The sequence below is a fragment of the Hyla sarda genome, chromosome 5, assembly GCF_029499605.1.
Source record: "Hyla sarda isolate aHylSar1 chromosome 5, aHylSar1.hap1, whole genome shotgun sequence".
NCBI lineage: Eukaryota > Metazoa > Chordata > Amphibia > Anura > Hylidae > Hyla > Hyla sarda.
In genome coordinates, this window is record NC_079193.1 from 148233309 (window position 1) to 148245951 (window position 12643).

The 12643-nt window shown below is 42.7% G+C and overlaps 1 protein-coding gene across 1 annotated transcript in view; it reads right to left on the reverse strand.

The window, feature by feature from the left end:
* ANLN (anillin, actin binding protein) overlaps positions 1–12643 on the reverse strand; it is a 99578-nt gene that overhangs the window by 39530 nt on the left and 47405 nt on the right. Inside the window, exons 9-13 of the mRNA XM_056520474.1 lie at positions 8705–8812; positions 7254–7501; positions 7027–7169; positions 6793–6940; positions 4538–4673 (exon numbers count right to left, since the gene is read on the reverse strand). Of these exons, the coding sequence (XP_056376449.1) occupies positions 4538–4673; positions 6793–6940; positions 7027–7169; positions 7254–7501; positions 8705–8812 (783 nt within the window). The remainder of the gene's footprint in view (positions 1–4537; positions 4674–6792; positions 6941–7026; positions 7170–7253; positions 7502–8704; positions 8813–12643) is intronic.

Sequence of the window (12643 nt, forward strand, 5' to 3'; positions counted from 1 at the left end):
TGAGGGGGCGTGGCTTATTCCTCTCATGCAGACAGAGGAAAAAATAAAAAATAAAGCTGTGACATCTTGTCCACAACAGACTCAGAACTGCGGACAACAGTAAAAGTAAACCCTCTGAACTACAGAACTTCCTGCCCAACAAACAGGTAAGAAAAACACACACATGCTGCCAAAACATAACACATGTGTATTGCAAAAAAACTAAACTTACAAAGAAGATGCCATGTAGTCAAAAAAAATTTACCATCGGAGTACCCCTTTAAGTCTTCTGAAATAATTACTCCTAAATCCCTCTCATCAGATACTGAGGTCAGGACTGTATCACCTATTCTATATTCTGCCCGAGGGTTTTTACGCCCCAGGTGCATTATCTTACACTTATCCACATTAAATTTCAGTTGTCAGACTTCTGACCATTCTTCTAGTTTGCCTAAATCTTCTTCCACTTGGCGTATACCTCTAGGAATATCAACCCTGTTACATACCTTTGTGTCATCAGCACAAAGACATACCTTACTATCGAGACCTTTTGCAATATCACTAATGAAGATATTAAACAAAATTGGTCCCAGTACAGATCCCTGAGGTAACAAGACCTTGCTCTGAATATACTCTATTGACTACAACCTATCCAGCAATGCACCGTGCCCGTAGCTCACAGGTGGAAGATCAGGCAGAGCCATGCTCCAGTCACCCCACGCTAGAGAAAACAACAAAGGAAAGAAAAACTAAACTGACTGAAACAAGACCAGGTCAGGAGGGAGCACCAGACCTGTGTCTGCCTCCTACGGACACCAAGCTAAAACTGATTAGCTCTATGCCTGTGGGCGGGTATATCCTGCTGGGAGGAGCAGATTTTTTATTTTTTATTTTTTTTGCCTAGTGTCAGCCTCCTAGTGGCAGCAACATAATACCCATGGTCTCTGTGTCCCCCAATGAGGCGACCTAGAAATAAGCTCTGTTTTTCTATTGCTGGATAATCCCTTTAAAGGTGTAAAGCACAGGCAAATTACAATGGCCCAGCTGTCTGGTACTCCAACATTATACAAGTTAACATGATGTGTATCTTATCTGCCTAGACAGCATGCATAATCTATACATAGATTTTTCAACTTTTTCAAAAGAGTGTCATTGAGACAGACACCTCTACCTTGTAACAGATTGTGACTGGCCCGTTTTAGTAAATACTTGTATTTTACATGAAATAACAAACATGTTTTCTTATAAACACTGATGTGCCATTCCTCTCACCATTTGAGATTATGTCTCCTACACTGTGTAACACCTAGTTGGCTATTTAGTTACACATTTTAGTAAGCACAATACAGCTATCATTTTATAGGGAAACACAAATATTGATTAAAAAAAAAAACAGGTCAGGAGAAGACACATGTTCTCATTAACTCATCAATTGCATGTGATTGCGCAAGGTGCTTTGGAGTCCGATACAGATGCTTAAATGGCACTGCCATTTGATAAAGTTTGATATGTCCTAGTAATGTGTGAAAATTCTGTATCGGCGGGGGTCTAAGTGCTCAGGTCGACAACAATCAGAACAATGAGCCAGGAGAAGTTCGCGATCGGCACATGCTCTGCCGATGCAGTGTCACGTGATCGAGACAAACTCTCTCATTAAGTTACGTGACAGAGAGGAAGGGGAAAGTAGTATGTGGAAGAGAAGACTTCCACTGGCTTATTCTCCAGATCGGCAGAGGTTTGAACACTCCAAACCCTCGTCAATCAAAAATTTTTGACCTCTCGCTAGCACATGTTAAAAGTTTTTCCAAATGACAGGTACTCTTCAACCTTTTTATATAGATCAGCAGTCACTGCATAAAGAGAAGGCTCAAAACAGCTCGTACTTTGGTATAATCCCTTCAGTTTACTCTCTGCATACCACTATCATTATTGATTGTGGCATGCAGAGGTTTAAACTGACAGGTGTCACAACTGTCAGGGGTCCAATCGGCACCTCTCTGACAATTGCAGAGTTGCCGATTGGTTACTATGACAGCCAGAGGCATTCTGAACATGTCACTATTTTTCTTACTAAATAACTTATTTTTCGCTCCATAAGATGCACCTGACCATAAGACGCACCTAGGTTTTAGAGGAGGAGAACAAGAAAAAAAAAATATTCTGAACCAAACCCCCCTTGTGGCCAGCAGGACACCCTTGTAGCCAGCAGGACCCCCCCCCCCCTTGTAAACAGCAGGACCCCCCCTTGTAAACAGCAGGACTCTCCCCCCCCCCCCCTGTAAACAGCAGGACCCCTCCCCCCCCCCCTTGTAAACAGCAGACCCCCCCCCCCCCCTTGTAAACAGCAGGACCCCCCTTGCAAACAGCAGGACCCCCCTTGCAAACAGCAGGACCCCCCTTGCAGTTGCTTACCGTACTTTTCACTACCGCTGCCCTGTTCTGCCGTCCGCATAATGGAGCCTATGGAGGAGCATGTGGCACACACGTCACTCTGCTTCCTCCGTAGCGTTACGCTGGGCGCAGTAGAGTGACGTGTGTGTCACATGCTCCTCCATAAGACTCCATTATGCGGACAGGAGAACGAACAGCGGCAGTAAAGGGGATGTCAGAACGGGGAAGCGGCATGAATCGGAGAACGGGGCAGCGGAGCACTTCGCCGTACAGACCCAGGAGCAGGTAAGCTTAGCAGCCTCCCCTGCACTTCAGCATACACATTCGCTCCATAAGACACACAGACATTTCTTTCCCACTTTTGGGGGGAGAAAAAGTGCATCTTATGGAGCGAAAAATACGGTACATTTTGCAAAGGTGCTACTGACATGAAATTTTCACCAGATGTTGGTAACAAGCCAAGTAATCCATACATACAAAGAAACCAACAACAAATAAGCTCAGAAATTAAAGGGGTACTCCAGTTTAAATCAACTGGTGCCAGAAAGTTAAACAGATTTGTAAATTACTTCTACAAAAAAAATCTTCAAGGGGTACTCCGCCCCTAGACATCTTATCCCCTATCCAAAGGATAGGGGATAAGATGTCAGATGACCGCCACACCCCCTGCCATAGACTTGTATTGAGGGGGCGGGTTGTGACGTCACGTGGGGCAGAGCCGTGACGTAACTATGCTCCGGCCCCTGTATTGCCCGTCATTACGCGCAGAGCGAACTCGCTCTGTGCAGTAATGATAGCAGCGTGCCGCAGTGGCGATCCCGGGGGTTCCCAGCAGCGGCACCGCAGCGATCTGACATCGTATTCCCTATCCTTTGGATAGGGGATAAGATGTCTAGGGGTGGAGTACCCCTTCAATGCTTCCAGTACTTATTAGCTGCTTAATACTACAGAGGAAATTATTTTCTTTTTCTAACACAGAACTCTCTGCTGACATTACGAGCACAGTGCTCTCTGCTGACATCTCTGTCCATTTTAAGAACTGTCCAGAGTAGAAGAAACCCCCCCATAGCAAACATATGCTGCTCTGCACAGTTCCTAAAATGGACATCGATGTCAGCAGAGAGCACTGTGATCGTGATGTCAGCAGAGAGCACTGTGTTCCAAAAAGAAAATAATTTCCTTTGTAGTATTCAGCAGCTAATAAGTACTGGAATTTACAAATCTGTTGATTAAAAAATAAATAAATAAAAGTTTTCCACCGGAGTACCCCTTCAAGTTTTGGGTAATAATGTGAAATTAAACAGGGAGAAAGTATAAAAGGGATTCTCCGGCCCTACGCCATCTTATCCCCTATCCAATGGATAGGAGATAAGATGTCTGATCGCGGGGGTCCCACCACTGGGCTGCAGCCTTGGAGTCTGCTGGGTCACGACTATGAGGCTGGAGTATTGTGATGTTAAGCCCCGCCCCCGCAATGCAAGCCTATGGGATGGGGCGTGACGGCCGTAGTCGTGACCCAGCAGACTCCGAGGCTGCAGCGCTGCATGCAGCTCCCAGATGTGGGTGCTGCATGCGAAATAGCGGGGGTCCCCAGTGGCAGGACCCCAGCGATCAGACATCTTATCACCTATCCTTTGGATAGGGGATAAGATGTCTTAGGGCTAAAGTAACCCTTTAAGAACAAAAGGGAGTACCCCTTTAAGAAGAGAGGGAGGTGCAAACAGTGCAAAGAGCAGACATCTATCAATAATTCATAATAAGCAATCCCACCCCTTGTTAGTGCAAATTACCGTATTTACCTGCGTATAACACGCACCCCCATTTTAATAGAGAAATTTAAGTAAAAAAAAAAAAAAAGTTAAAAAGAGTTAAAACAAGAATCATAAGAGTTGTCCAAGAGCTTGTGAAGAATTTCAAAAAGTGCTCAATACTTTTTCACCCAGTATGTACATGTGTATAAAGTATATATATATGTTTTTTTTTTTTTTTTTTTTTTTTTTTTTTTTTAAAGGAGACTCAAACGCTGTTTCATTCATTCATTGGCTGTGGGATTGCAGAATGTAGCCAAGTATCAGACCCTAGTCAATAAAACATTTTTACCTCAACTTACTGAAAACCCAAAAACAAAAAAAGTGTACAGGGCCTGCTCACAATAAAGAATACATACTTGCTACCAGCAGCAAACGCTCAGCCTCTGCTTCTGTTTGGGTTCCTCTTCCATGATCTTCATCTACGCAGCAGTTCAGAGCCTGGCTGGCTTGATGAATCACTGTTTGCTGCAGGCTGATCTCATTGTTCAGCATCTAAAGCAAATTAAAGGAAAGAAAAAGTGGTTAGCAGTAGGCAAAACTATGTCACAAAACTGTGGCCAACAAGACAGACAAAAACCAGTCCAGTAAGTAAGCATGTACTGAATATGATAGTCAGTGAAAGCTCTGGCAAGACCCCAAAAACCACTTGGAAAAGTGGTCTTCCATGGGGGTGGTCTTCTCAAAGAACATGGCCTGTATGCATAATGTATGGTGGTGTGAAAATCTGTCACACAAACTGCATAAGCAGATGGTCTTTTGGTGAGGTTTTACTGCATATACGTTTGTTCACACATTTTATTAAGCATCCAACTGAAAAGGGGTAGGCTAGACAATGCAGTCTTTTCCTGTCATCCCTATTTTATGTAACAATTTAATAAAATACTCCATATAAAAGGCAGTAGTGGTTATTCTGCTTTCTGCCAGGAAACTGTTGGAGGCACAGAGAACAGAACCCCACCATAATATTTGCATTGCTTGCAGTCATTCTTTTATGCATACATATTTGGCAAAGAAGATGCAAAGAAAAGAAAAAAAGGAAAAAATGTAAAAACAAGCGAACTGCATGATTGAAGTAGGTGGCACTCAGTCCTAAAATATACAGATATGCCAACTGAGAGAACATCCTGCAATCTGTGTGGGTGCTTATGTGTCTTAGGCACAAAGGATGGGTAAACTTCAGGGGATGTGAATAATAATTCCATAAGAGCTATAATCTAATTTCGCTTTAAAGAACATCCACACAAGAGATGCTTAAAGGACAAGTCTCACAGTAAAAAATTGTTCAGCTTTTAGTGCAGAAGGTAAAGTTATATAGGTTTGTAAATCACTTCCATTACCAATGCCGCTTAGAAACGAGCTTTTTCTGCATTCTTTTGTCTGACAGGAAATTCAGCTGTTCCAGGTTTTCATGACTTGTGACCCCCTATTCAGGCTGTTATCAGCAGCATCCAGGGGCCGTGACGTGACAATTACCCAGAAAACCCCTGTGCTGCAGAGAGCTCCCTGAGCTCGGCCTTAGCCCCTCCCATCTGATGAATATTCATACTGTCCTCCCTCTGTTCTGCAGTGATTGGCTGAGCAGCACTGCCTATATGCCGGCTGATTCAGATCATAGCAGTGTCAGCAAACAGGCTGATTCTCTCCCCTCTCCTTGCTAATGTTTTTACACTGATAACGGAGGAGAGGTGAGGGAGCTGCCAGCGTAGACCTGTCACACTGAGAATGGAGGGGAGGGAGAGTAGAGCTGTCACACTGAGAATGGAGGGGAGGGAGAGTAGAGCTGTCACACTGAGAATGGAGGGGAGGGAGAGAGGAGTGCAGGGCAGAGAAGGGGGGAGGTGAGTGTGCCACTGTAAAGCTGTTTCACTGAGAGGAGGAGGGGGAGGGAGTGATTTTACAGTGTAAAACTGCAGCTTCAACTCCAGGGTCCCTCTCTCTGAGCACTGGGATTAGTTTGTTTCCTTGTGGCCACCCTGCTGTATAGGGCTATGATTGGAGCTCAGTGTTATGTGGGAGTGGCTAACATAAGTTAGGGGTGGTAACAAGCTCTCTGCTCAGGCAGCTGAGAGCAGGAAATGTGAGCAGTGCATGCAGGGAAATGTAGTCTTTGAGATCACAGGCATAGCCACCATAACCAGGAAGTAACTGGAATTTATGAGCTGAATCGCCGGTGAATGGGGGGCAGAAAAAAAATCACAAACATGTCAGAGAGGTGGTAGGTGAATATACTATGGAATGGCTAGGTATTTTTTTTCTTTGCTGCATGGGATATTTCCTTTAAGAACAAAAGTGCTGCTTCTAGCATATTCAGTGGATGTGCCCCTTCTCAGTTGGCACCATTTTTCAAAGGTCAGAAGCAGATTCTGTTCCTTGTACTTTTTTATGCCATTGCACAACTGAGGTCATTTATACCCAGAAATGCATCATGTGGCTATTTATGTTTGAATAAATGTAATCTTGTAAAACGCCACTCTTTTATTGCACCACTTTTTGGGTTGTGTGTGTGTATCACACAACCCAAAAGGACAGTTGTGTGTGATTTTTTTTTTTTAAATCAGTGTTTATAGTATGGAATTCACCTAATAAAATGTAGAGAAAACAGAAACAATACCTTCATTTTTTGTTTGATATTAAGAGCTCGTGGAGATCCATGCCTTTTGTCCTCAATTCGAGAAGATACATCTTCTTTACGGACAATTTTTTGCATTACTTGAGGGCGATCTGACTCCTTGAATCTTTGTGATCTGTATGCATCAATGCTGAATGAAAATAGGAGTAAGATATTGTATAAGAGCATGAACTAGAATTGTCCGTAAGTAAGAGGTTTTTTTTTTTTATACACTACCTATAAAGAAGATTTCTGGTTTCCTCTTCAGATGAAACACTCTCCTGGGACTCAGCAGCATCTTCTCTGACATTTTGGAACTTAACAGATTTTGGGCTGTTACAAACATTACTACTATCTCCTATTGTGCTGGAGAGTAGAGCCTGTGAAATAAATAAAGTTAGTGAATGTAACAGGCTACACACTAGCCATTAGGATTAATAGTCATCGGCTACTTCTAAACCTACTTCTGGGCTTCCAACTCCAACAGTCTCTGCTAAAGGAGCAAGCAAAGACATAGAGGAAATGTTAAGAGGATCTTCTCCATCACTTTCGCCATCACAGACTTTTTCCACTTGCTGTGAAGAACTTTCTGCAAAGTTTTCATCATCCTCATCTTCAAGAGCATCACTGAATATGTTTGTGATCACTTCCGAACTGTTTATCTCATCAATATCACCATCCACACTCATTTCAACCTCATCTGCCATTTCAACTGTTAGGAAGGGAGAAAAAAATACATAGAAATAGTCTATATATATATATATTTTAAATGCTATGGACACCTTTGCAGATAAATTTTTCATTTGTTACATGAAAGCAACTTTATAGTCTTCATTAGAAATTTCTTACCATCTAGTTGCTGCTCAGAGAAAGTTAAGACACCCTAACAGAGTTATGTACACACTGCGGAATTCCGCGCAGTGAACATTATCATCAGTTTGAACGGGTCTTCCGCAAGACCCGTTCACACTGCGGAATTTCATTGGCGGACGATTCCGCCGTTGAAATTGTTCCGCGCAAAGAACGAACATGATTGTTCTTTGCACAGAAGTCCGCGAGCACTGCATAGCCGTCAATGGTGACGGTGCAGTGCCACATGGTCCTACCGCGGAAGTATTTTTGGCAGCGGCCACCAGATGGAATCTCCGTTTGCTGAGTTTCCGCAGTGTGAACATACCCCAAGACGGACCAGACACCCTCCAACACACACAGCCCGGTAAGTCTAGCTTATCCGGCTTATGCAAAAATGTGCAACTTTTGTACATCGGACCACTGAAGTACAAGAATAATAAATCCCCCCCCTCCCCCCACAATCATGCTTTTTGGAGGTAAGGCTCTATTCATACTGGCATAATGGTTTAAATGTTTCAAAGCTGCCTGCATTTATTCTGCCTACTTGTACATTATGTACACTTAAATGTTTTTTTTCCCCCTGATTAAAAACTGCCCAGGTGCAGGTGATGGTAGTTTTATACAAAAAATCCAGCAATTGAGGATAGTATACTTCACTTCATTGCGCATGAGTAGTCCTTGGCTTGGCCACTAGAGATACATACAAGGGAAATGTGACAGACCTATTATATTGCTAGACAGAGTAGCACAGCACTTTTCCTTCTTGACTTTCAGATCAGCATAATGAAAAGAGAGGATGCCTGAAGAATTATAGTTACATAACATGAATCCCATACTTGCCATCAAACAATAGCTTGGAGCACTTTCTTTGACAAAAAAAAATTTAAAAAAATTAAAAAAAACAGCCTGCAGATGCAGATGGCATGAGAAACGATCTTTTACTAAGCAATGCATAGGTCCTTAAATGTTTGCATTAGTACAAAAAAAAAAAAAAATACATTTTATACAGCAATTGCCAATTCTACATAGTTACAACAAAGTGTTAACTAATGATGAAACACACCTTTCTTTCCATTAACTTGCCCTTCTGTAAGTGGTGCAGGTTTCTCCACAGACGGTGGCTGTATAGTTTTCCCAGGACTACGTAGATGCTCAGCCATTGTACGTTGCACTACAATACATTAAACCAAACCAGAGAAATCTTATTTTATTATTTTCTTCAAATGTTTTACTTTCAAATAGAAAGATATCAAAATGCATGAAGTTTTGCGCATTGTTCCTAACACTTTAAATACAAGTTAGGCTTGTTTCACACTACAAAATGACTCCGTTTTAAAGATCCGTACGAAGTTCGCACTATTTCTCCCATTACTATCTTCAGTCACTAAATAAAGTCCGTTATTAATAACGGGCTATAACCGTTTAAAACGGCTATTAGAAAAATCCCATAAACTATAAGGGGATTTTCTAACGGCCATATAGGATTTTGTAACTGCCGTTTTTAGCCGATTTTCAGACGGAACTTCGTACGGATCTTTAAAATGGAGTAATTTTGTAGTGTGAAACAAGCCTTAGGAGACAAGACCTTTAGATTCCTGAATGTCCACAGAATTACACTGCTCAAAAAAAATAAAGGGAACACTTAAACACCACAATATAACTCCAACTCAAATCACACATCTGTGAAATCATACTGTCCACTTAGGAAACAACACTGTTTGGCAATAAATTTCACATGCTGTTGGGCAAATGGGACAACAGGTGGAAATTATAGACAAATAAAGGAGTGGTTCTGCAGGTGGTTACCACAGACCACCTCTCAGTTCCTATGCTTCCTGGCTGATGTTTTGGTCACTTTTGAATGCTAGCAGTGCTTTCACTCTAGTCGTACAGTGGGGATCAAAAGTTTGGGCACCCCAGGTAAAAATTTGTATTAATGTGCATAAAGAAGCCAAGGAAAGATGGGAAAATCTCCAAAAGGCAACAAATTACAGATTAGACATTCTTATATTATGTCAACAAAAGTTAGATTTTATTTCCATCATTTACACTTTCAAAATAACAGAAAACAAAAAAATGGCATCTGCAAAAGTTTGGGCACCCAGCAGAGTTAATATCTTGTACTGCCCCCTTTGGGGGCAGTAAACTCTTATTGTAGCCAGCCAAGAGTCTTTCAATTCTTGTTTTAGGTATCTTTGCCCATTTTTCCTTACTAAAGTCTTCCCGTTGTTTGAGATTTCTGGGCTGCCTGTCACGCACTGCTCTTTTAAGGTCTATCCATTGATTTTCAATTATGTTGAGGTCAGGAGATTGTGAAGGCCATGGCAAAACCTTCCGTATACACCTCTTGATGTAATCCCCCGTGGATTTCGAGGCGTGTTTAGGATCATTATCCATTTGTAGAAGCCAACCTCTCTTTAACTTCAGCTTTTTCACAGATGCCATCAAGTTAGCATCCAAAATTTGCTGAAATTTTATTGAATCCATTTTCCCATCTACTCGTGAGATGTTCCCTGTGCCACTGGCTGCAATACAACCCCAAAGCATGATTGATTCACCCCCATTCTTAACAGTTGGATAGAGCTTCTTTTCATTAAATCCTGTTCCCCTTCTTCTCCAAACGTACCTTTGCTCATTCCGGCCAAAAAGTTCAATTTTAACCTCATCGGTCCATAGAACTTGTTTCCAAAATGCATCAGGCTTGTCTATATGTTCATTTGCAAAGTTCAAACGCTGATTTTAGTGGTGAGGACGTAGAAGAGGTTTTCTTCTGATGACTCTTCCATGAAGACCATATTTGTACAAGTATCTCTGTATAGTGGAATAGTGTACCACAACTCCAGTGTCTGCCAGATCTTTCTGGAGGGATTGTGCAGTCAAATGTGGGTTTTGAATAGTGTTTCTCACAATCCTGCAAGCTGTTCTGTCTGATATTTTCTTGGTCTTCCAGATCTTGCTTTAACTTCCACTGTTCCTGATGACTGCCATTTCTTAATTACATTTCGAACAGAGGATACTGACATCTGAAAACGTTTTGCTATCTTCTTATAGCCTTCTCAAGCTTTGTGAGCATCAACTATTTTCAGTTTCAGATTTCTAGACAACTGCTTAGAAGAACCCATGGTGCTGATTGTTGGGAGAATGTCAGATGAGTCTGAGCATTTAAAACCTTTGAGATTGACATCACCTGGTCTTCCCAAATGATGATTGAGAAAAATCCATAACACTGGCAGGTCTCAGCTTTGCAAAGGGGGCAGTGCATGCTCTAAATTCTGCAGGGTGCCCAAACTTTTGCAGACTCCATTTTTTTGTTTTCTGTTATTTTAAAAGTGTAAATGATGGAAATAAAATCTACTTTTGTTGACATATTATTAGAATGTCTATAATCTGTAATTTGATGCCTTTTGCAGATTTTTCCATCTTTCCTTGGCTTCTTTATGCACATTAATACAAATTTTTACCTGGGGTGCCCAAACTTTTGATCCCCACTGTACATGAGACAGAGTCTACAACCCCCACAAGTGGCTCCGGTAGTGCAGCTCATACAGGATGGCACATAAATGCGAGCTGTGGCAAGAAGGTTTGCTGTGTCTGTCAGCGTAGTGTCCAGAGCATGGAGATGCTACCAGGAGAAAGGCCAGTACATCAGGAGACGTGGATGAGGCCGTAGGAGGGCAAAAACCCAGCAGCAGGACCGCTACCTCCGCCTTTGTGCAAGGAGGGGCAGGAGGAGCACTGTCAGAGCCCTGCAAAATGACCTCCAGCAGGCCACAAATGTGCATGTGTCCACTCAAACCGTCAGAAACAGACTCCAGGAGGGTGGTATGAGGGCCTGACGTCCACAGGTGGGGGATGTGCTTACAGCCCAACACCGTGCAGGACGATTGGCATTTGCCAGAGAACACCAAGATTGGCAAATTCGCCACTGGTGCCCTGTGCTCTTCACAGATTAAAGCAGTTCCCACTGAGCACATGTGACAGACCCGACAGAGTCTGGAGATGCCGAGGAGAACGTTCTGATGCCTGCAACATCCTCCAGCATGACCGGTTTGGTGGTGGGTCAGTAATGGTGTGGGGTGGCATTTCTTTGGGGGCTGCACAGCCCTCCATGTGCTTGCCAGAGGTAGCCTGACTGCCATTAGGTACCGAGATGAGATCTTCAGACCCCTTGTGAGACCATATGCTGGTGCAGTTGGCCCTGGGTTCCTCCTAATGCAAGACAATCCTAGACCTCATGTGGCTGGAGTGTGTCAGCAGTTCCTGCAAGAGGAAGGCATTGATACTATGGACTGGCCCGCCCGTTCCCCAGACCTGAAACCGATGGAGCACATCTGGGACATCATGTCTCGCTCCATCCACCAACAGACTGTCCAGGATTTGGCAGATACTTTAGTCCAGGTCTGGGAGGACATCCCTCAGGAGACTATCCACCACCTTATCAGGAGCATGCCCAAGCATTGTAGGGAGGTCATACAGGCACGTGGAGGCCACACACACTACTGAGCCTCATTTTGACTTGTTTTAAAGGACATTACATCAAAGTTGGATCAGCCTTTAATGTGGTTTTCCACTTTGATTTTGTGTGTGACTCCATATCCAGAATTTCCATGGGTTGATAAATTTGATTTCCATTGATAATTTTTGTGGGATTTTGTTGCCAGCACATTCAACTATGTAAAATCCTATACATTCAGATCTAGGATATTTTATCTTAGTGTTCCCTTTATTTTTTTTGAGAGGTGTATTTCACATTTTGGATTGACAGATTCTAATCTTGAATAAGTGCACAGTCAGCACTATGTTTTCAGCCCTAACAGAAACAAGCTATTAGAGATGAGCAAACTTACAGTGATCATGAATAGAGATGAGCGAACTTACAGTAAATTCTCGGCTCGGCAGTTGCTGACTTATCCTGCATAAATTAGTTCAGCTTTCAGGTGCTCTGGTGGGCTGGAAAAGGTGGATAGTCCTAGGAAAGAGTCTTCTAGGACCGTATCCACCT